The following is a 23,959-nucleotide window of genomic DNA, read 5'->3' on the forward strand; positions in this document are numbered from 1 at the left end:
TGCTTTTCATTCCAAAACGGCATAATTTTACATTTTTGAGAAATCCGATTCTCGGTTCTCCGTGGGTTGTTTTTTTTCTCCCAACAACCTGTTGATTTTTCTAGGTTCTCCAGGACTGTCAGCGGTATCGAAGTAACATTCGAGAAACGGGGGATCTTTGGGTGAGTACCAGATCTCTTCTGCCTCTTAGATGTTAAATCGGTTCAGGAGGCTTTAAGCTCAGACCTTTGCCAAACTAGAGAGCGAGGCTGGGGGAATTCTGGGAGTTGGGAGCCCTCAGAGCTTGAAGTTGCAAAGTTGCGAAACTCCGCGTCCTGGTCAGTCTGGAGTAGGAGAACAAAACGAGGCCTTCCTTCAGCGCAGACCAGGAATTGAAACCCCGTAGGGGAATAGAGTTCTCCTCTCCAGATGTATTTTTGGAACCAGATGCATTTGTGGTTTTCCTTTTCCAGGGCCACCTGCACGACCGTTACGGCCAGTTGGTGAATATTTACACCAAGCTTTTGCTGATCAAAATCTCCTTCCACGTCAAGGTAACCGTCTTCCGAGCGATCCTATTGTTCTCCCAGTAAAGTTAGACTGAGTTTTGCAGCCTGGGCTTAAAGCAAGTGAGATACGGTTCCCTCTTATCCAGGCAGTCCTCATCTTGCAACCATAATTGAGCCCAACATTCCCGTGGCTGAGTGAGACGGTTGTTAAGTGAATTTTGCCCCATTTTACGACTTTGCATTGCCGCCTTTCTTAAGTGAATCGCTGCATTGGTTAAGTTAGCAACAAAGGTTATTAAATGAATCTGGCTTTCTCGTGGCACTGCAACTGTCATAAGTACATGCCAGTTGCCAAGCGCCTGAATTTTGATCATGGTCATAAAGTGTGAAAAATGGCCGTGTCACTTTTTCCAGTGCTGTTGTAACTTTGAACTTTGAACAGTCGCTAAATGTAAGTTGAGGGCTACTTTTGGCAGCCCTTTTTCCACGAAGCCCACGAGGTTTGCAAGCAGCAGGGTATGATAGGTAAAGGCAAAAGTTCCCCTCGCACCTGCGTGCTAGTCATTTCCGGCTCTAGGGGGCGCTGCTCATCTCCATCACAAAGCCGAAGAAGAGCCAGCGCTGTCCGAAGACGTCTCCGTGGTCATGGGGCCTGCAGGACTAAGCGCCTTCGAAGGCGCACGGAACGCTGTTCCCTTCCCACCGAAATAATGGCCCCTATTTTTCTACTTGCATTTTTTTACGTGCTTTCGAACTGCTAGGTTGGCAGAAGCTGGGACGAGTAACGGGAGCTCCCTCCGTGAGGCAGTGCTAGGGATTTGAACCGCTGAACTGCCAACCTTTCTGATAGACAAGCTCAGCATCTTAGTCCCTGAGCCACTGCGTCCCAATAAGGGTATTCTACCAGATGGCAATTGCTTAATTTTTGCTTCATTTCTCTCTCTAGCATCCTCAATTCCCTCCTGGGCTTGAAGTCACCGACGAGGTGCTAGAAAAAGCTGCCGGAACAGATGTGAATAACATGTAAGTTGGGTCTCCCATCTCGAGGAGCCCTTGGCATTTTTCAGAAAGCTTAACCCAGCTGCTTTTGGTCCCTGATGCCAAGGTGGCATTCCAGGAGTGAAATGGAGGAGGAGACCCACCCAAAGTCCTTGGCTTTGTAGTTGTGATATTTAACTCCTCCTTCTGGATCAGAATTCCGATCGCTGGGAAACAGCGTTTTCTGGATTAAATCTGGGGTTGAGTTAGTCTTTCCTGGCCTAAATCACTGTCTAGTTTTGGTGGTCTTTCAAGATCAGGGGTCCCCAAACTTGGCAACTTTAAGACTGGCTATCGCAATGAAGTCCACGAGTCTTAAAGTTGCCAAGTTTGTAGACCTCTGCTCAAGATGTTCAGATAGTTGAGTTGTGTTGTGGCCTGGCCTTGTATGGTCCCTTTGATCTGTCTGGAATTAGACATGGGCCCAAAACCCACAAGCAATGTGGCATTGATAGCTGGTATCCTAGTTTACTCAACCAAACCAGGATAATCCCTATGCTGGCTTGTATGGACTTCTGGCCTCAGTTCTGCTGCCAGTGACTTTCCAAGAAGAATTGATGTGTTTGTGGGAAGAAGATGGAAAAGCCACCACACAGGGATCCAAGACATGTTGGTCTCTCCACTTTTCTTCCTCCTCTGCTCCACGAGAAACTCGGCCTAACAAAGATGGCTTGTTGGTAGCAAGCCAGTCTCAATCCATATTCGGTTTCTTTCAAACCAAGTTCAAGCAAGCCACACAGTTTAGGGGTTAGCCCAGAGGTCTCCAAACTTGGAAACTTTAAGACTTGTGGACTTCAACTCCCAGAATTCCTCAGCTGGTTGAGGAATTATGGGAGTTGAAGTCCATAAGTCCAAAAGTCTTAAAATTGCCACGTTTGGGGGACCCTTGGGTTAGGATGAATGAAGAAACCGTGGTTGATTGGAAATGTAATTTTAGAGGGGGGTTTTTTTGCAGGCAAGAAAGTGGGGAAGGGGTTTCTTGGGTAGGGGAAGAGACCAAACCCCTTCCTATCCTATCATTGCTCCAAGGTAGCTTGGATTGGATCCAGCAAAGGAATAATTATAGTGATGGAAAACTTTATAAGGAACATTTCTTGCTAATCCCCATTCCTTGCTAATTGTCGGAGGCCTGGCCCCTTTATATGGGAAGAGAAATTGAAATGGTTGCTCTCGATTTAACAATTCTCTGCAGCTTCCAGCTCACCGTTGAGATGTTTGACTACATGGATTGCGAACTCAAATTAGCAGAATCAGGTAAACTGCGCTGAGCTTCCATGCTCTCTCTGCCCTTTCATTTTCTTTCTTTTTTTCTCTCTCTCTCTCTCTCTCGGTGCCATTTTTCAGCTCAAGCAGAGATGCCCGTGAGGTTGCCAAGTTTTCCTTTTTTAAAAAAAGAAATGGGCTGAACAGAAGCGTTGTCTGCAGAAGTTGGCAAGCAAGACTTGCCTTTCGCAATCGCCCCCTGCTTGAATCAACACTGAATGCACAATGTACAAAAAAAAGCAACAAAAAAAAAGAAAAGAAAAAACCCCAAGCTGATGGTTTTTCGGTTAAAGTTAACATGGTTTTGCAGGCCGTTTGCAATAATTTATCGGCTTGCTCCGTAATCACCTGGCATGGCCCTCCCCAAAGTCTTTTATTAAACAAATAAAATATGCAAGCCTAAAACAAACAGAACCTGTTGTGCAAGGGTGCAAAACGTTTGCAACCCGTGTAAATCCTTGCAGGTCGTCAGAATGGAGACATTGGTGTTTTTTGTTTTTTTAAATTCCCACAAGCATTTTCTGCCCCATGAGTTTGCATCTGCAAAGCTCTTGGGAAATGCAACCCCGAATTTTGCATTTCTGCCCCGCGAAGCCAACATCCTTTGGGAAGAAACGGAGCCACTGTTGACTTTGGTGAGTCACCTTCTCTCCGTCCTGCTTTTTGTGAGCTTCCTTTGTGTGGCGCATCAGATAACGCCGATGTTTGACGTCGAGCGGTGCTCCTTTTTCGTTGCCAACTTGTGGGGTGTCACCTGACCTCAGCCTGGCCTCCCTGAGGGCACAGAAATATATGTTCCAACTTAATGACCAACCTGTTATAACCAGGGCAACATCTCGCTTAAGCCAACCACGTTGCAGCCTAAGTAAGCGAAGAGCGTTTCTTAGCAATAGGGAAACTGTTCAATGCTTGAATTCATTAAGTGATCTTCTATTATGGTTCTGGAACCTGGAATTTTTAAATCCTGGAGATCCACAAATCTACCTGCAAACTCTCAGCTGCAACATTGGCCATCTCCCAGTTGGGGAAACTTTGCCTCCAAAAATGAAAAGGTGGCTTAATTTAAAATGAGTTTGGAGAAGGCGAGGAGAGAAGATTAAACCTGCAACGTTGTACAGGTCTTGCTCTCTTAGCCCAACGTACCTCACAGGGTTGTTGTTGTGGGAAAATAGGACAAGGAAGGAGTATTATAGATGCTCGACGCTCTGAGTGATTGGTGACTTCTTTTTTCTTTCTCCCTCTGCTTATAGTCTTCCGGCAACTCAACACCTCCATGGCCATCTCCCAGATGTCGGCCGTTCAATGCCGGTTGGCCCCTCTCATACAGGTGATCCAGGATTGCAGCCACCTGTACCATTACACCGTGAAGCTGATGTTCAACCTCCATTCGTGTAAGTGGAATCTTCCGTGCATCCAAGTTCTGGCACTGGCTGCAAGGGGGAGCAGCTCTCGCATCCGGGATCTGTCTGGGATCAAAAAGTTTTGGGTTCTAAGCAGGAGAAACAGAAGTTTGGTCTCTCTAGCTAGAGAGAATAAACCAGTGCTTGTCTAATGTTGCAACTTTAAGAATAAACCAGTGTTTGTCCAACTTTGCGAGTTTAAGAATGAACCAATGCTTGTCCAACTTAGGAACTCTAAGATGGGTGGATTTCATCTCCTGGCATGCTGACTGGGAATTCTGGGAGTTGAGGTCCACCCATCTTAAAATCCCTAGGGTTGACAAACACTGGAATAGCGATTCCAAAGTATCTGGGGAAACTTAGCCATAATTAAGCGCAACGGTTTGCAGTTGTTCAAGACATGTTCTGACAATCTTTTCTGCTGCTATCCTGCTTCTCTGCCTCTCTCCTCACTCAGCCCTTGGTCACGTGGAAATAGATCTGAATTGATTAACTAACTGGAAGAGATCTGCTGGGATTTGAGGCTTCCAAAGATTTAACACCCCCGGGGGGTGGGGTGGTCTGGTTCATTTTTGCCACAGATTCAGCAAAAATCGGCCTGTTTTTGCAGATCGCTCGATGCAAAAGGAGAAGCGACAGATAAGTTGGAGAAGAAACTCGACTAGGAGTTGAAGCTTCTCCTCTGTGCATCTGGTGTGTGTGTGTGTGTGTGTGTGTGTGTCCCAGGAACCTTTGCAGAGCGAGCAGGGATTGCTGGCTGACTCGGCTGGGTGGGAAGAGTGCCCTGAAGGCAGGAAAGTTTGCAAAGAACAAGTTTGCACGGCCGGATTTGAATTGTGGCCTGCAAATACAACACAGGCGCCCTTTGAAAAACGACCCTGGCAGTGCCAGCCAGAGACCCATTTTGGTGGGGAGGGTGGCATTCCTGCTCCTTTTTGACTCAACTGCTTGCAGCTCTTCTGTGGAGCCAGAGCAGGATTTAAACTGATGCATCCTTTCAAAGGATTTGCTTTTAAGCTGGAGGGGATTTGCTCGGATCCCCTGTTTTCTCTAGACGCCTCCTGAAATGCTGCTAATGGACAGAGAAAGAGAGAGAGAGAGAGGAGGTAGCTTGAAAACAGTCTGGAGAGATTCTCAGTCATCCAGGACATGGTTTTCCCAAAGGTGCTTTTTCAGGAAGCAACTGGAAAAAAGCCCCTTTGGGACAACCGCGGCCTGGAAGACTGAGCATCTCTCCAGACTTTTAGCTATGCAATTTGGGATGAACACCCTTGGAATGGGGTGGGAGCAGGAATGGATTTCCAGAGGAGAAAAATGGCAGACTACAGGAACCATTTGCACCACTCAGGTGACCCCGAGGACACTGATAAACCTCCCAAGTGCTTCAAGGACTTTCTAAAAGGATGCAAATGACCAGCTTTGTCTGCAAGGAGTATAATTCCTTCCATTCCCCCACCATCCAAGTCAGAGCCGAAGAAGCTTCTTGGATGAGAAGTGAAACGTCTTCCAAAGAGGAAAAAACATGGAAGTCCAGTTGTCTCCTGCAAAAAAAAGCAGCTTTGGGACTTGAAAACAGGTTTTCTGCATCGGTTTTCCTTTTGAGGATGTCGCAGGCCCCGAAACCCAGTTTTTTAAAAATCGGACTGGAGGGCTTATTTGCAAAAAGAGTAGCTTGCTTTTTCCTTTTTTTTTTTTTTTTCATTTTCTCTGATTAAAAATGACCCTGTGAAGATTCTGGCGCTTCGTTCATTCCTCTCCTTCTTGCTTGTCCAGGTTTGCCAGCCGATACGTTGCAAGGCCATCGAGACAGGTTCCACGAACAGTTTCGCAGGTAACGGTATTTGGCATGCCATTTGTGGCTCTGTGTGTGTGTGTGTGTGTGTGTGTGTGTGTGTGTGTTGTGAACACCAGAACCTCCAAAGTGTTGCGTTAGGTATTCCCTAGCATGTAATCAAATTGTGCCAGGGCCGTTCTGATTTAAAAAACAAACAAATATACTGCAAGAATATTGTGCGAATTGGGTCCCCTAAGAATCCCATCTTAAAAGAAATGCCCTGTTGTACTTTTTTTTTTTTAAAAAAAGAAAATATGCACAGCAGCATAAAGAATAGCCAGGAACTGCTTACCTGATCAGATTTCTGAGATCATGAGGCCTAGAAACTTGGCTGGTTTTATTCAACGCTGCACTCTGGATTAAATCAGTTTATAGAAGGGATTTGAGGAGAGATTATGAGTGTTGGTTACAATCAGGATAGATTTGTGAGTTAAGTTAACCTCTAAAGAACAGCAGTAAGAATAGTATCAACAGTAGCTAACTGTGCTTGATTCTTGTATTTTTTCAATTTACTTTCCGCTCTGTTGCTTTAGGAAGAACAGAGGGTTGTAAATAAAATACTTAACTGCACCAAGTAGTAAGGATTGTCGGTTCCTTGGGAAGAGCTCCCCCTCCTTTGATATTTTCCTGCTGTCTTCCCTTTGCAGCCTGAAGAACTTTTTCAAAAGGGCATCGGACATGCTGTATTTCAAGCGTCTCATCCAGATTCCACGGCTGCCCGAGGTATCCTCTATTTTTCCTGCTAAAAACAGGGACAGACGTCCTTAATTTGACCAGTATCCCTGCCTGCATGCGTGAAAGAGAATCCAAGCAAGGGGTTGAGGGAGGAAGGCTGCCAGTTCCCCTCCCTGCAGGGTTGTCTGGATGGGGAGCCAATCCTGATACACTGATGGATCGCTGGGGAAGGATATTCGGATGGATCTGACTTCCTTCCGAATGGAGGCGAATCTACGCGTCCCGGGATCATGTTGCAGGATCCAATCTGGGTCGGTCACATTTTGTCTTCCGAGCTTTTGGACTCGTGCTGGAGCCCATCTTCAGGGAACTTCTCTCTAGCAGAGAGTGTGCTGTTCTGTGTGCTGTATTTAAAATTCCTTGTTGTATGTGGCTTTTCAGATGTTGATTGGGGTGTGTTGATGGCTGCTTTTAAGTCATTGGCTGTCGTTTGCTTGTGCTGCTCAGCCCTCACTTTCTTAGTACTTGAGAGGCTGGTGGTATGCTCCTGTTGACTGATCAGGGGCCCATTTCCCAGGTTTCAATCATTTCCCTGGCTGTTTTTGTCCCTGCTCGTCCAACAATCTTAGTAGCTGGCTATTTTTGTCCCTGCTAATCCAATAATCTTAGTAGCTGGCTGTTTTTGTTCCTGCTCATTCAACAATCTTAGTAGCTGGCTGTTTTTGTCCCTGCTAATCCAACAATCTTAGTAGCTGGTTGTTTTTGTCCCTGCTAATCCAAAAATCTTAGTAGCTGGCTGTTTTTGTCCTTGCTCATCCAACAATCATAGTGGCTGATTGTTTTTGTCCCTGCTCATTCAACAATCTTAGTAGCTGGCTGTTTTTGTCCCTGCTCATTCAACAATCTTAGTAGCTGGCTGTTTTTGTCCCTGCTCATTCAACAATCTTAGTAGCTGGCTGTTTTTGTCCCTGCTCATCCAACAATCATAGTGGCTGATTGTTTTTGTCCCTGCTAATCCAACAATCTTAGTAGCTGGCTGTTTTTGTCCCTGCTCATCCAACAATCATAGTGGCTGATTGTTTTTGTCCCTGCTAATCCAACAATCTTAGTAGCTGGCTGTTTTTGTCCCTGCTCATCCAATAATTATAGTGGCTGATTGTTTTTGTCCCTGCCCATCCAACAATCTTAGTTGCTGCGAAATTGAATCTATGTCCTTGTTCATTGCAGTGTGAGGCTATCAGTGAGTTTGGGTCTCCTTCCTTCCACAGAACCCCCCCAATTTCCTGAGGGCATCCGCCCTAGCTGAGCATGTCAAGCCAGTGGTAGTCATTCCAGAAGAAGCCCCCGAAGACGAGGAGCCGGAAAACCTGATTGAGATCAGCTCAGCTCCATCCGTAGAGCAGCAGGTGAGATAGAATAAGAGTAGAATAGATAGCTGGAAGGGAGTTTGGAGGTTTTCTAGTCCATCCCCCTGTTCAACGCAGGTCCTCAGCCGGACCATTCAGAAGTGGGTGACTGGTGCAAATTCTCCCCTCCCAGCTGGGGTACAGCCCCATCGTTTTTTCTTGGAAGGTATAACGGTGTTTCTGAGCATGTGCAAAATTTTAACTCCCAGGATTCTTTTCTTCTTTTGTAGAATGTGTCGGATATATTTGAGCAGACTTTCGGGCCACCCAACGGACTAAAAGATGACAGGTATTTGACCAATAAAACCCTTGTAGTTAATAAAAGCAACACTTAAGCTATCTGGTGCTTGGGATTCCCCAAAAGTAAAAATAATTTTTAAGAAAGCGTTAAGGTTTGGAGGGTTGGTGGCAGAAGAAACCCAGGAGAAAGGAAGAATATGTATGTCTTTAACAATCTTCTAAGGTGATTGATAAGATGTAATAAGTTGGCCAGCTTCGTTCCTTTGAAGTCAAAAAGATGTTGAGACTCTAGAAAAAGTACAGAGAAGAAAAACCAGGATGATTAGGGGACTGGAAAAAACATACAACGAACGGTTGCAGGAACTGGGCCTGGCTAGTCTAGGGAGGAGAAGGAACAGGGGAGACAGGAGAGCATCTTCCAATATTTGAGGGGCTGCCCCAGAGAGGAGGAAGGAGTCAATCTATTTTCTAAAGGCCAGACAAGGAATAACGGATGGAAATTGAACAAGGAGAGATTCAACCTAGAAATAAGGAGAAACTTTCTGACAGGGAGAACAATCAACCCATGGAACACCTTGCCTTCAGAAGTTGTGGGAGCTTCATCCCTGGAAGCTTTCAAGAAGAGATTGGACTGCCATTTGTCAGAAATGGTGTAGGGTCTTCCACTTGGGCGGGGGGTTGGACTAGATGACCTACAAGGTCCCTTCCAACTCCGATTATCTGCTATCTGTTAATAAATTGTACTTTTCAGAGACGGGAGGGAGCATGGCTTCGTGGGATTGCAGGATTTATAAATATACCGAAGCATCTTTCGTGAAACACACTAGAAATCTAAGCAGGATAGGTGACTATTTGATGGGGAAAGTGGAGGCCATCAAACCAACTCAAAACTTGAATTTTTGCGCACCACTAATGCGACGCGTTGCTCTTTTTATTGCCAGAGATCTGCAAATCGAAAACCTGAAGAAAGAAATTGAACTGCTTCAGACAGAGCTAGCGAAGATTAAGCTGGAAGTAAGGCCCGGATTTCTCCACCCTGATTTCAAACTCTGCTAAGGGACACCCCCTTCTTCCCCCCATATTATTTTCAAAGCAAATCGTGGACCTTTGGGGTGTGTTCAGAAATCCGTTTTCAAGAGCCCCAGCGCTGTTATTTTTACGTTTTTGACAAAAGGGAAAAAGTCACTTTTCATAATTTCATAAATTCAAGTTAGAAGAAGTTGAGATTTTTAAGGAAATAGCAATGTTAGCAGATGGGAAACCGGCCTCGGATACAGGCAGTTCTCAAAACTTACAACTGTTTTCAGTGTAGTGACTGAAGTTATGACGGTACTGAAAAAAAGTGACCGATGACCGTTTTTCACACTTTTACGACCGTGGCAACAACCTCGTGGCCATGCGATCAAAATTCAGATGTTTGAAACTGGTGCATAATAGAAATGAGTAGGTTAACACTGGCAATTAGAGAACAAGAAGAAAGGGAGTATTTTAAGATTTGGGATCTATTCTATGGATGGTTGGAAAATAAAGCAAGAAATTAAATGATGCTGTAATAATGATATACTATGATAAACAATGCTGGATAGGCTATAATATGAATGTAACCCAGTAAGATTTGGGATTTGGTTCTAAGAATAGTTGGAAAATGAAGCAAGAAATGTAATGACATTGAAATAATGATACACTATGATATATAATGAATATATATATATATGAATATATATATTCATTCTTATTGAAGAATAAGAATTAGAAATGTATACAAATATTATTATGCACACAAGATATATCCAGCCAACACGCTGTATAACTGAAAGATGGTTTTATTTGTTGTTTTTCTTATAAAAATAAAAAAACTTTTTCAAAAAAAGAAAGAAAGAAACTGATGCATAATAATTATGATGGTTGCAGTGTCAGGCAAACCTCTTTTGGTCATCTTCTGAAAAGCAAAGCTTCACTTAACAAAACTGTATGACTAACTGAACTAACTGCAGTGATTCACGTGCTACAATTGTGGCCAGGAAGGTCGCAAAAAATGGGGCAAACTGACACTTAGCATTGGTCTCACTTAACGACTTAAATTTTGAGCTCAATTGTGATCGTAAATGGAGGACTTACCTCTACTTCTCAGTTCCCTAGAAAGCGCCCTGATCTGTTGAAGTGTTTCTTGAAGGGTGAGAGTGTGATTCTTCGGAGCTGATGACCGAAGGAACCCAGGAGGAAGGGGGGATATGACTTCGGCTGTACCTGGAGAAAAAGGGTGGTTTGTTTTCAACGACCTGTTTTCTCTCTTCAGGCTCAAAGGTACATCACCCAGCTGAAGGCTCAGGTGAACAGCCTGGAGGCCGAGGTGGAAGACCAGAGGATGCAGAAGCAGAAAGCCTTGGTGGACAACGAGCAGCTCCGAGATGAGCTGGAGAAGCTGCAGAAAGCAAAATTTGAAGGAGACAAAAACCGAGGACTCTACCTGGAAGCAGAAAGTAAGTGGGGTGGGTGTGCCAGAGGGTGTGTGTGTATGTGTGTGGGGTTGTGATCTAGCAGGCATGTGGTGTGTTTTGCTCTTGAGTTAAATCCAGGTTCTCCAACCGAATTAAACAGAAAAAGAAGAGTTTTCCCTCGACGTAATTCCTTTTGCAGGCCTCAATTTCTGCATTTTCTGCATCTTTACGTCTGTGATTGTTTGGGGGAAGGAAGACTTAACTCTGGCCCCTCCCAAGTTATACCTCCTGTAATTCTGGGTTTCCCTTCCTCCGTGCGGCACATAATAAAAACAATACAATAAAATATAATAAAAACAAGGACAAATAGGCTGAAAAAACAGCTTCTATCTGAGTTGGTAGTAACTCTATTGAATTCTACTTTGTAGTGCAATATGAATGCAATATCAAGGGTTTTCAATTCAATTGTATAGAATGTGGATGGGTGTTTGTGTTTGTTTTCATCGTCATAAGGTACACCGAAGATGGTATTTAATTTCATTGTACAAGGTGCAGTGACAATCAAGTAAACTAAACTAAACACTTGATCGTTTTAGGAAATCTTGGGAGTCTATTGATGGAAGGAATTACTAAGCTCTGGGTCTGACAACTGCATCCGAAGCAGTGCCGTCTAATAAACAGATGTGTGGCCTTTCATTGGCCATTAAGAATGGCCATAATTTTGCAGAAAAACTAGTCAAATGTCCCAGCAAATAATTTCTCATGATTTAATAGGGAGGTGAAAGTTATAAGGTGGCAATATCTTTCTCTTTGGCAGAAAAAGCCAGCACCACCGAAATCCGGTATGCCAAGCTGAAGGAGAAGCACAACGAATTAATCAACACCCATGCGGAACTTTTGAGAAAGGTAATGGTTGACCATGTTTGGGGCAGATTCCTTGTCATGTTGGTTGTTGTGACATCTCTGTGGTCATCTTCAAATATCTCCCCCCACCACTTCAGTCAAGATCAAATGAGTTTTTCTTCCAAGACTCTAAACCAGGGGTCTTCAAACTTGATAGCTTTAAGACTTGTGGACTTCAACTCCCAGAATTCCTCCTCCAGCTATGTCAGCTCAGGAATTCTGGGAGTGGAAGTCCACAAGTCTTAAACTTGCAAAGTTTGAAGACCCTTGTAATAGATCTTAGATAGATACATACATAGATAGATGATAGGTAGGGAGGGAGGTACGGAGAGAGATGATAGATAGATAGATAGATGATAGGAGATAGATCAGGGCTCTTCAAATTTGACAGCTTTAAGACTTGTGGACTTCAACTCCAAGAATTCCTTCTCCAGTTGTCAACTCATAAAATATTTCTATGGTCTTTTTAGAGTTGCCAACAGAAAGGGAGAAAGGGGGAGCAGTGCAACAGCTTGCAAACTGAAAGTGCATTCCATAAATGTTTTCAAAATAGTAACTAGGTGACCGAAGTTTCTGCCGTGCAAAATTCTAACTGGAGAGCATGATTGATGCCTCTGGGCTATGGAGGTGTCCCATTGGAGAATATGAATTATGATACACCCAGGGGGTGGGGGAAAACCAGGGTCAAGGGTGACAATGAATAATGCGTCTCAGAGTTGGCTATACCTAGGCAATGCCGCACCTTTTAACTCCCAATAAATCCTTTGGAAGTTTTGGAAGTTTGGCTCGAGACTCATGATTTAATTGGGGTTAAGTGCCAGACTCCTGACACCAGTCATGTTAGCTCAGGAATTCTGGGAGTTGAGAGGAAACCCTGATTTGTCTCTTGCTTGGCCAAATTCTTCTTCTCCATCCTTCCTTCAACTCTGAATCTTCGCACCCAGAACGCAGATACTGCCAAGCAGCTGACCGTCACCCAACAGAGCCAAGAAGAGGTCGCCCAGGTCAAGGAAGAGCTGGCTTTCCAGATGGAGCAAGCCAAGCGAGAGTCAGAAATGAAGGTGGGCCTCTCTTGGGATGAAACATTTTGGGTCAAAGTCGGTCGTCTTCTTTGGACAAGGGTCCAGGTTCCTTCTCCTTCTCCATAACTGGTCACGGGACATAGCTTTGACCCTGGGGTGAAATGGACACCCTGTAGTAGGTCCTGTCTCTTGGGCTTTCATGCAGTTAGAAGACCAGATGCTTCAGGTGGAACAGATGAAGAGACAGCTGGACTCCAAAGCAGGAGAACTGACTCAGCTTCAGCAGTCGCTCAGCCATTCTAAGCAGGTATTTGGCCTAAGGAGACGATTGTATGGTCTCTGGGTGGGGGGGGATTCTGTCTCTCCGGCCCCATCTGGATTTCGAGATGCCTTTTTAAATGTCTTCACTTGTTGACAGTTTGCTAGCTTTGGGTGCTATCTTCAGCACATGGGTGGCCTAGAATCATCATCTTTTAACGACCCCATAATCCCTTGCGGGATGGAGTCTGGACAATGGAATGGAACTAGCAGAGTGTTTTAATGGCCGGATGCCTTTCTTGTCACCAATGAGGAGTTTTGTTCAGTGGATATATTCTCATTGTGCCCGGAGAGAGAAATCTCTGCCTCTGCCTAGGATGGAACTCACAGCCTCCTGATTTCTTTTTTTTTTTTTTGTAAATTTTATTTGAGTTTTCACAAAGAGAAAAAAAAATACAAGTAAAACATCTTTTTTGAAAGTAGCATAATCCCGGGTTACATTTCTTCGTACAAATTCAATTTCATGCTCATTTTTATGTTCTATTCCATATCTTATTACTGTTTTACATTTTCTGCATAGCTTCTCCCCTCTTTTAATTTTCTCAATTTTATTTTAATTATCTCGTCTCAATTCAAATCATTGTATTCATACTTTTTGTCTGTCCTGTTTCAATTTCATATTATCTTTTCTCATTAAACAAAGTTTCTCCTGTAGTTGCTGATTGGAGTATGACACCTTTTATATCTTTTAATCTTATCTTTTAATTATCTTTTAATCTTAAACCTGTATTAGTGAGGTCCTAGTTAGTTTGCCCTCGGGGTGCAACTTCTCCACATAAATAACGTGGAGAGAGGGTGTGAGAAATCTTCAAGCGAGGAACCAGTGTGTGGAACTCTTTCCCACATGATGTGCAGGTTGGCTCGGACCTCAACAGCCAGCTGGACGCCCTGCAAGCCGAAAAGGAGACCCTGAGGAAATCGGTCAACGAGAAGGAATGTGAGCTCATCTCGACCAAGGGCCTCATTCAAGAGAAGGAGCTGCTGTTGAGCCAGGAAGCTGAGAAGAGGGTGAAGGAAGTGCAGGAGCTCCAGGAAAAGTTGGTGGAAAAAGTACGGAGGAGAAATTTTGGGGAAGGCCAGAGGGAGATGGGAGATGGCTTGGGAGGGAAGGAGGGGACCAGTTCGTCCTCCTGGTTTTCCTTGGACACATAATCCAAGGACGTGGTCTTGTAACGTGTGGAACATACTTGCTCATCGATGTTTTGGGTCCGCTCTGCAGAGAACTCACGAACAGAACCTGCAGCAGAAGCTCCTGGATGACCAGTTCCGAATCTTGCAAGGGACAATCAAGGAAGCCGAGAGCATCATCCAGGATGCTGTGAGCAAGTTGGACGACCCTTTGCATATCCGGTGCACCAGTTCCCCAGGTGAGTGTTGTGGTTCGCTGGCAGCAGGTGTGGACGGCTGAGGCCTCGGAGAGCGAGGACTCAGGTGAGGGGCCTGCGTGTGATGCAGGGATGGGGCCAGGACCATCAGGGAGTGGAGTGCTGCCTTTGGAGATTGTGGAGGCTGGCAGCAGTGAGGAAGAGGTCCCCGAGGAGCCTGTGCCCAGCGTGTCTGCGTGCAGGGCTGCTCGAAGGAAAGAGCAGCTGCAGCAGCACGAGTGACTCGGGAGTAAGGCTGCAAGGTCATGGTCTCTCCCTTAAGAGATAAAAGCCAGCTGAGAAACCGGAGTTCTTTGCAGGAAGCAAAGAAGTTTTTGCACTCAAGCCTGGTGGACGTTCGGATTCTCTTAGTTGGTGTTTGGAGACTCTTTGGGTTTGAAATATCGCTTGGCAACTTTATCTAGTGTTCTTGGCAGCCTTGCACCACCTTGACAAGGCTCGTTCTTATCAGAGACCATGAGTTTGAAACAGCCTTTTAATCGGGAATTCGTAAAGAATCATTACAAGGTTTTGCTGTTACCTCTTGTGTTTGGTTTCCTGGGAACAAGGTTTGGGTCAGAACAGGGAGTCTTGAATCCTTGTAAGCCCTTAAAAAAAAAAAAATGGAGAGATTAAGATGACTCCCTTCCTTCCAAATCTGGCCCCGGGCTGCCTTTGAGTCAGAGATCCAGAAACACAGCAGGTTGATCTTCTCCTCCTCCCAAACCACATTCCATAATTTCTTCCTTCGCAGATTATCTTGTCAGCCGCGCCCAGGCAGCTTTGGAATCGGTGAATGCCCTGGAGAAGGGACATAAGCATTATCTAACCAACATGGCAGGTGAGGCGTGTGGAGTTTCCGGGTTCCTCCCCTCGAGCGTTGGGAATGGAAGCGTTGCAGATATCGCAAGCGAGCGGAAAGAAATTGTTGGTTCTCAAACTCATGTTTCCCTTTTTTTGGGGGGTGGGTGGGTGGGAGTTCTTCCTAGCTCCTCAAACTGTGGATCCCGTCAGTTGATAGGATGCAACACATGATGTTGTGTAGCTGAAGTTTCAGAGCAGGTGTAAACTGAGGGCCATCAGCCATGAAGTCTCTTGCATAGGGAAACCCCAGACAATTCGGGAACCAAGAACTTAAGGATAAGATGGGCTTAGATCCCCCGAGGAAGTCCGACATGAGGTCACAGGAGGTCCACTCATAGGGTGGGGGACAAAGCTGAGATTCTCGGTGGCTTCAAGCCTTACGAAATTCTCTCTCCAAATAGATTTTCGTTCTGTCTTCTTTCCAGAAAACTGTTTTGATTGTGTAGCTGTTTGAGGCACAGCAAACATTCAGGTTTTTTAATCAGGGCCAATGATGTGTTATATCCCTTTTTCTGTTTAGCTTTTGTTTATACACCTTTAGATGTAAGCATGGTTGGGTTGGGTTGGGTTGGGTTGGGTTAAAGCAGTCTTTCCTGAACTTCAGCCACCTTAAGATGAGTGGACTTCAACTCACAGAATTCTATGCTGGCTGGGAATTCTGGGAGTTGAAGTCTACCCATCTTAAAGGGTGGCTAAGGAGGCTGAACACTGCCATGAAGGAAGGACCAACTTCAGAGAAAGCTGGTCTCCATCTGCCTTGAATGCAACACACTTTTTGGATTGCTCTCCATTCTCACTGTTCCCCTCCGTTCTCGCTCTTCGTCTCAGATGCCACTGGACTGGTTGCCGCGTTGGCGCAGTTTGCCCATCTCACGGCAGATGCCATCGTGAACGGCAGTGCCACGTCCCATCTTGCCCCAACGGATCACGCTGACAGTGAGTAGGGTGTGGGAAAGGCTCCCCACCCCCACCCCTGGTAAAGATAGAGGACTGGAAACCTCAACCTCCTTGGTGCTTGAAGGGATCCAGTCCACAAGGCGTTGTTAGCTGGGCTCCTCAGATTTTTGATCGGATGTGATCTTTGATCCTCTCTTAGGTTCTTCCAAAGACGATTCAAGCCATGATAAGACCTTCTTGATATCATGGCGTTGCTCTATAAATTAACATCCTCCCAAAGGTTGACTGCCTTCCCTGACCAGGGAAACATCCGTGTTTTATAAAGCTTCCTGAAATGGCCTCAGGATCAAAACCAACTGGTGTCAGACTCGGAAGCCATTTTTTTTTTCTTGGAAGCTTTGAGGGGGCCACATTCAGTGCCTGGGAATTTGGGAGGGGGGATTTCATAGTGAGGTAGAAGATTAGACTCAACAACAATCTTTTCTCAGAGAGTCAAGGACAAGTGGCCCTGCACCCGGAGGGGAACATTTGGAGGGATGTCTCCAGTTGGGACGAAGATTTGATTGGGCTGTGTGATGGACTGATGGACGCAGGGGACGGATCTTGGATTTCTCTTTTGGGAAGGGAAAACCCAGAACTCTCAGATTTGGGTTTTCCCAGATGTGCCAATAGGACAACTCTAATAAAATGGAACTTTGAGGAATTGTTTGTCTCGGAGTTTATGGGTTTGGAGTTGGTTAGTTGGAACATTGACAACTGGATCTTATTTTTTTCCCCTGGTCCAGAACTGACAGAATCCTGCAGGGACTGTGGGTATCATAGCCTGGATTACCTGAACAAGCTCAAAGACAAGCAGTCTCTCCGAGAAGCAGATCCAGCAGACCTGAGGACAACTCTGCAGAGGCTATTCCAGCTAGGACAGGTGACGAGAGAACGGAGGCCCACCAGGAGAAGTTCTCCGCGAGGAACGTTGGGCGCAGGCGACGTCGTTGCTTGCTCTTCGCCGTTGATTAAAACTCTTGAAGCTTTCTTAGGCCAAAGGTTCTTCTCAGAAGCCTCAATCCACTTTTCTTCTTTGGGGGGGTTTAGGAACTGAGACCCAAAAGTTTGGACATCCGGGAAGAAGAACTGGGCGACTTGGTCGACAAAGAGATGGCCACCACTTCTGCGGCAGTTGAGGATGCCGTGAGAAGGATAGAGGTGGGATTAACTTGTGACCGGCCTGTTTTCCAAAAAAAGTATAAGTCCTTGATATAAAGAGTTTAAAAGGGGGTTGGACATGTTGGTTTCTCCAAGCTACACTCTAACTTGGTTTAATGTCTGTGTTTGCTGTGGGAACACAATCCTTTGAAGATTCTGATAGTGAGATCCCTATGGTTTGGCCTGTTCTGTGTGGGAACAATAGGAAGCATCCACACCTAATTATGTGGTGCCAAGAAGCATCCCAGCCTCACAACGATCCAGCTTGGTCCTCCTTGGCTGGAGACGAACCACTTTGGATCTACCGGCTGGCCAAACCCACCTTCTGTCTTTCATTTCTCTACAGGAAATGATGAATCAAGCCAGAGTAGAAAGCTCTGGGGTGAAACTAGAAGTCAATGAAAGGTAAGCTAGGGGCAGGGATGAATTTGCACAACTAAAAATTCAGAGTGTAGTTTTCCAAGCGGTTGCACGCTGAATCTGAAGCCACCGGGATTCTGTCTTAACATCTCTGGTTAAGGTAGATTTGGAGTCACCAGAGCCAGGGCAGTCCTTGATGAATCTTCTGGAGAAAACGGGCCCAAAGCTATCTCTTGCTAAAAGAAATGCAGCCTAGCTTCTATGCTTAGTACATTCTCCAAAATGTTTATAATAAGCTCATATTTCAAATTCCCACGAACCCTACCTAGCTGTTGGGCAACCGATCCATTCATCTGCCTACAGCACCATGGTTTTGAGGTGAAAGCCTCACCCATTCCCACATCTATCTGTTGCTTGAGTGGGTGGGTTCATACAACATTGTAATTTTAAGATGTGTAGATTTCCATTCTGGGAGTTAAAAGCCCACTTATCCTAAAAACCTCTTAAGGTGTAGAAGTACTGCTTTGGATAAAACCCCAACGGACTGAAAAATATTTTCATTTGAGTTTGCACAGATACAGTTACTTTAATATTTTTTTTGAAGTGATGAAGGTTCAAGTTCTTTCAATGGGGGTCAGATTTTGTATTTTCATGTTGTTTCCAAAAAGAATGACTTCCCAATGTGTAGGCTTCATCGTTCTAACAGGTGGTCTTTCTTTCTTTGTTTTCTTGTTTTCTTTCTTTTTCTTTCTTTCTTTCTTTCTTTCTTTCTTTCTTTCTTTCTTTCTTTCTTTCTTTCTTTCTTTCTTTCTTTCTTTCTTTCTTTCTCTCTCTCTCTCTCTCTCTCCCCCTCCCTCCCTCCCTCCCTTCCTTCCATCCTCCCTTCCTCCCCTAGAATCCTGAATTCCTGCACAGATTTAATGAAGGTGAGTTGATCATTCATTAAAAATAATTCCATTTGGGATACACGGCAAGAATTTTCCTTGCTGTCTGTTTTTGGTCGCATAATACAAGCCTTTTGTTGAAGGCTGATGGGGCCACGGTAGAAATTGCTCAGAATTCAACGAAATTCTTCTGCTTTTTCGTCTACTTTCAGGCTATTCGGCAACTTGTATTGACCTCCACCCACCTGCAGAAGGAGATCGTGGAAGGAGGAAGGGTGAGATCATTTGGGATGTGTTGCTGTTACTTAAAAAATAAAATGGGGAAAATTAAGATATTTGGGGAAAGGCTGTGGATTGACGATCAGCTGTTGGAGAGTCTCTCTCTCTCTCTCTCTCTCTCCCATTTTTTATTACATCGCATTTGTTTAATTGTGATGTTTCAAGCAGGGTGCTTCCCTCCTTCTTAGGACCCTAGAAAATCCATTCCTGTAGCTGTCGAAATTCAAGATAGATCAGAACTTGTTGTCTTCTAAATCCCCACTTTTTCTCTAAATGCTTTTCTCCCAATTTTTATTTTGCTCTTGTGTGTCGTCCATACAGCGCAATGATAAGATACATTCTTTCTCTTGAACACTAGGGGGCAGCAACACCCCAGGAATTTTACGCCAAGAACTCCTGTTGGACGGAAGGGCTCATCTCAGCATCCAAAGCTGTTGGATGGGGAGCAACTCAGCTCGTGTAGGTATCTGGATCGCTTCTCCGCTTTCTTCCTCTACCTTCCTTTCTTTTTCTCTGATGCAGGGGGAAAAAAATCATGCATTTTTCTTTCTTTTTTTCTTTTTTTCATTAGAGAATCTGCAGATAAAGTCGTCTTGCACACCGGCAAATACGAAGAGCTGATCGTCTGTTCACATGAAATTGCAGCGAGCACAGCTCAACTCGTAGCCGCCTCCAAGGTAGATGATCCTCAAAGGGAAACAGCTGCAACCTCTGGATTGTTTGTTTTCTTTTTCCTTTTTTAATTTTTAAAAAACCTTTATTGAAGTTTAAAATATTAAAATACAAATACATCTATAACAAAAGTAGGTTTGTACAATTCACCATCATTCTTTGACAGTACAAAAGTCTTAATTATATTCATACATTTTCAAGATAACTAATCTTTGCATTATATCAGGCATCCTCAAGGTATAACTCACAGTTATGCTGAGATTCATCTAATGTCCAATCTTTGCATTGTCATCTTCATAGTGTGAAAATATAGTTATCTTCATCCCATAACGACACAGCAAAGGAAGACTCCAGCACAATGTTGGGTCCAGGCGAGAATGACTGAAACTCCCCCACACAACCCAACCAGAGATCAATTCAGTGACCAATCAGGATTACAGATGTGACCACATGATATGAACTACATCTCCCATGAGGCATTAACTACATTTCCCATGAAGCATTCCCTTAAGGGGACAGCTCCATTCCCAACAAACTATATACTGTCTAACCAGCACATATACAAAAATTATATCTTATTCTAATTTATACATTTGATGGGCTCTAGCCCACTCTGGAGTCCCCAGGCCCGTTGGCGAAAACAGGTCTTCAGGACGTCCCGAAAGAGTGTCAAAAGCTTATCTCTGCAGGGTTGGTGTTCCACAGGGAGGGAGCCACCACTGAGAAGGTCCTTCTTGGTCCCACTAGATGGACCTCCTTAGTAGAAAGGACCCACAGCATTCCTTGCCTCCCTCTTCTGGTGGGTCAGGTAGATGTAACCAGGAGAAGACGGTCCTTCAAATAAATTATTGGGTTTTGTTTTGTTTTGGATGCCAGGTGAAAGCAGAGAAGCACAGCAAGAACCTCGGCAAACTCCAGGAATGCTCGCGTACGGTCAACGAGAAGGCAGCTAACGTTGTGGCCTCTACCAAATCTGGTCAGGAGCAGGTAGAAGAGAAAGGTGAGACTTGGTGGGCTCGCCAAGCAGGAAACAGGGAAGTTTCCCCAACTGCACTGTAAGAGAGTTTGGCTAATGGGTCGTGGGCAACCTTATTTGGCCAAAGCAGAAAATTCTGAGCTCCATTTTGGTTGTTAAGGGAGGACTACCTGGGACTTAAGCCAGGGGCCTTCAAACTTAAGAGCTTTAAGACTTGTGGACTTCAACTCCCATAATTCCTCCTCCGCTCATGTTAGCTCAGGAATTCTGGGAGTTGAAGTCCATAAGTCTTAAACTTGCCAAGTTGGAAGACCCTTGATTTAAGCTGTGGTGTTATTTGAAGTGGTTTAGACATACATTCTTTAGGGCTGAGCTTTGTGAAAATCTCAGCTTTCCTTTTAAGAAGATGATCGAAATCCTGCAGGCTTGGTCCATGATTTTGTAGAGCAAATGGCCTTGAAGAGAGATTGTTGGTGAGGTTTTATTTAAAGTTGGGAGTGAAGAATTGCAGAATATCCAAAACTGCAGAATAGGGCAAGCTTTCTGTTGCTGTTTGTGTGGTGCTTGCAACTGGATAACATCTGGAGAAGTTTGGTCACGATCCCATCGGACATGAACCTCTTTTTCCCTTCCAACCAGACACCATGGACTTCTCTGGGCTGTCCTTGATCAAACTCAAGAAAGAGGAGATGGAGACACAAGTAGGTAGCGCGTGGATGTGGGATTTCTTAATGGAAGTGTTGGGATTTAATTTCATATTTGAAAAAGCACACCTCTAGAAGGAAGGCTTGGATAAGGGAGGGATGCCATAGCAGAGGTGGTGGTTGAGTTCTCTGAGTAGAGATGATGATAACTTCTGAACGTAGCATCTTTTTTGCAAAAGTGGTGGTCCGAGAAGACCTCCACCAGCATAACCCAGTCTGATAACAACCCAGTTGTGGGATTCTTGTGTTAACCATAGCACAAGGATGGAGTTCTCTATAGGACAGGGGTGTCCAACCTTGGCCAACTTGAAGATCTGTGGACTTCAACGCCCAGAATTCTCCAGCCAGCCATGCATGAATTCTGGGCGTTGAAGTCCAATGGGTCTTAAAAGTTGGCCAAGGATGGACCCCCTGGTCTAGGGGAACAGGTGATGGACACCAGAAGTTCCTGTCTTTTGCAGGTGAAGGTTCTGGAACTGGAAAAGACGCTGGAGAACGAGAGGCTGCGTCTCGGAGAGTTGAGAAGACAACATTACACATTGGCTGGTCTTTACACGGAGAACACGGATGGAAAGAAGCCTACAATCGCTCGTAAGCCAGCATCCTTGCAGAGACCTGCCGTGGCCCAGAAACCAGGTCAAAGCAAGCCGGACTCTGAGGTGAGCATAGAGGGAGGTGCCAGGGGTGGGATTCAAAAATCAATTTCAGATCATGCAAGTCGTTCTCGCCTTACGACGGTGACTTAGCAACCGTTCAAAATGACGACAGATCTCCAACCAAAAGCGACTTACCGGCCAGTTTCCAAGTTAGGGCAGCTGCACACAGACAACACAGTCACTAGATCAGGTTTTTTTTTCGGATGCTTAGGATTTATTATCCATTGGCAGCATCCCAGTTTCCGTCGTTTTATTTCCAGCAAAAAAATTAGGTAAAAACACGCTTAACAACCGCCACAAAATGCTGACAATTCCGGTCGCGTGATTTACAATCCCAGCGACCCAGAACGGTTCATTCCAAACTCTATTACCGTCGTAAGCCAAGGACTAACTTTTAGGTGAGAAATCAGCTATAGGTTTTGTTTGTTTTTTCCATTTTGGCTACCAATTTTTCCCCCCCTTTTTTTTCAGCTGGCACAGGACGGCGTCTACCAAGCCCATGTAGTTAACTTCTAAGGCAAAGCCAACAAGCAACGGAGCAGAGTTGAATCCAGGGCCAGGAAAATTGGGTCCAGCTTCTGCCCACCCTTGAGGAATTCAACCCTTGGATCTGCGGGTTTTTCGCCGGTACCCCCCAAAAATAGATTTTTGGTGGAGGATTAAGATGTCAGCAGCCTTCAACTCTTTCTACGGCAGGAGACATTGAGACATTCCAGCCCCTTTAAATGTCTGTGTTTTAAACAGATACCAGCTGGATCCTTTCCAGCTCCTAAATGTCTCTTCTGCCCCCCACCATCTACAAGAAGGCAGACCCTCCTCCCACCCCCTACGGGGAAAAGGAATTAAGGAGCTTGTGGATAACTATTTATAAGCAATAGGAATCATTTGGGAAATATTTCGAGTAAATATTGGTGTATCTATTATTCTACAAAGATGTTTTTAAAAAGAAATGTGAATTTCTGTGGCTACTGTCGTTGTCGGTTGTGTAGGTGGTCCTTTGTAGTATTTTATGCCGAGATCTGATGCGTATAAAAAGGGACCAAGGGTGGGAGAAATTACCTGGGGATGGAAATGAAATATCTTGTAGAGATTTTTATAGTACACATTTAAGGATTTATAGAGGAGAAAATAAAAACCTTGTTTTTTTTTCAAAGTTCCCTTCAACCAGTGCCTCCCAAACCTGGGTGAAATTACCCCCAATTAGGTAAAAATATGTTTTTTTCCCCCCTCCTTTGGGTAACAATACACATTCCCAGTCAAAACGAGGAGATTTAAATTGACTTACAAGATGGCCAAGGGTGTTTAAAAGTCTCTCAAAATATATTCCTGCTGAAATGAAACTCCATGAAATGACCAATTTGTTGAAAAGTGACAAAGATTGCTCCATTTTATACAGGTTGTCTTGAGTTGACGACCAACCGTTCAAAAAGTTACAACGGTGGTAAAGGAAGGGATGAGCTTGCATAAGATGTTTTAATAAGCAGGGGATTTTGGGGGGTGGGGGAGGTAATGAAGGAAAAAGGTTGGGAAGCACTGCCTTAAAACTCTCTTAGGAAATCCGTGCAAAAAAAAGAAAGAAAGAAAGCCAGGCCACTTATTTCAGTAGCTGAAATTTTAAGAGGCTGGGTGAGCTCCTTTGCAAAGGAGAAAAAGTCTCGGGAATTGTTCTTAATTGAACCTTTACGATGAAAGAAAACACTTTCGCGTATTAAAATGATTTAGCTGAAACTGGGTTGTCTCATTTTTTGGGGTGGGTGGGGGAGAATATCGGCTAGCATTGCCTGGGCACAGAGGTTCTGTTTATTAATTTACACTGATTTGAGTCTGCTGCTGGTGCTGGAAAAAGCTTCCAAGGAACGGAACGGATTTAGGGGGTCCTTTCCTGGTCGTTATTAAGCAGCTGGCTAGGGGCCCTTGATGCTCTCTGAGCTGGTTTTCTTGCAGACCCAAACTAGGTAGCTTCATCAGCGCTACAAGCAAACCCCGCTCCCTCGTAGCCCTGATAAGGCTACCTAGTTGGGCCATGAAACGTCTGCAAGAAAACCAAGCTCATTTCAACCTTGAGCTGCAAATATTCT

The 23,959-nt window shown here is 44.7% G+C and overlaps 1 protein-coding gene across 1 annotated transcript in view; it reads left to right on the plus strand.

Moving 5' to 3' along the window:
* The window catches only part of HIP1R (huntingtin interacting protein 1 related), a 35,282-nt gene extending 11,673 nt beyond the window's left edge, over positions 1-23,609 (plus strand). Inside the window, exons 4-32 of the mRNA XM_087942565.1 lie at positions 105-161; positions 453-533; positions 1,435-1,511; positions 2,719-2,780; positions 4,040-4,180; positions 5,963-6,020; positions 6,671-6,746; positions 7,967-8,104; positions 8,335-8,393; positions 9,286-9,358; positions 10,641-10,824; positions 11,600-11,688; positions 12,630-12,746; positions 12,913-13,014; positions 13,881-14,075; positions 14,245-14,392; positions 15,144-15,230; positions 16,082-16,189; positions 16,936-17,072; positions 17,240-17,350; positions 17,697-17,755; positions 18,606-18,636; positions 18,807-18,869; positions 19,232-19,332; positions 19,445-19,550; positions 20,422-20,545; positions 21,161-21,222; positions 21,687-21,884; positions 22,353-23,609. Coding sequence (XP_087798691.1) covers positions 105-161; positions 453-533; positions 1,435-1,511; positions 2,719-2,780; positions 4,040-4,180; positions 5,963-6,020; positions 6,671-6,746; positions 7,967-8,104; positions 8,335-8,393; positions 9,286-9,358; positions 10,641-10,824; positions 11,600-11,688; positions 12,630-12,746; positions 12,913-13,014; positions 13,881-14,075; positions 14,245-14,392; positions 15,144-15,230; positions 16,082-16,189; positions 16,936-17,072; positions 17,240-17,350; positions 17,697-17,755; positions 18,606-18,636; positions 18,807-18,869; positions 19,232-19,332; positions 19,445-19,550; positions 20,422-20,545; positions 21,161-21,222; positions 21,687-21,884; positions 22,353-22,397 — 2,889 coding nt within the window. The 3' untranslated portion in view covers positions 22,398-23,609. The remainder of the gene's footprint in view (positions 1-104; positions 162-452; positions 534-1,434; positions 1,512-2,718; positions 2,781-4,039; positions 4,181-5,962; positions 6,021-6,670; positions 6,747-7,966; positions 8,105-8,334; positions 8,394-9,285; positions 9,359-10,640; positions 10,825-11,599; positions 11,689-12,629; positions 12,747-12,912; positions 13,015-13,880; positions 14,076-14,244; positions 14,393-15,143; positions 15,231-16,081; positions 16,190-16,935; positions 17,073-17,239; positions 17,351-17,696; positions 17,756-18,605; positions 18,637-18,806; positions 18,870-19,231; positions 19,333-19,444; positions 19,551-20,421; positions 20,546-21,160; positions 21,223-21,686; positions 21,885-22,352) is intronic.
* The last annotated feature ends 350 nt before the right edge of the window (positions 23,610-23,959 follow it).

The sequence above is a fragment of the Notechis scutatus genome, chromosome 13 (genome assembly GCF_049901735.1).
Source record: "Notechis scutatus isolate UNSWTSFEM ecotype Mainland chromosome 13, rNotScu1.2, whole genome shotgun sequence".
NCBI classification, from domain to species: domain Eukaryota; kingdom Metazoa; phylum Chordata; class Lepidosauria; order Squamata; family Elapidae; genus Notechis; species Notechis scutatus.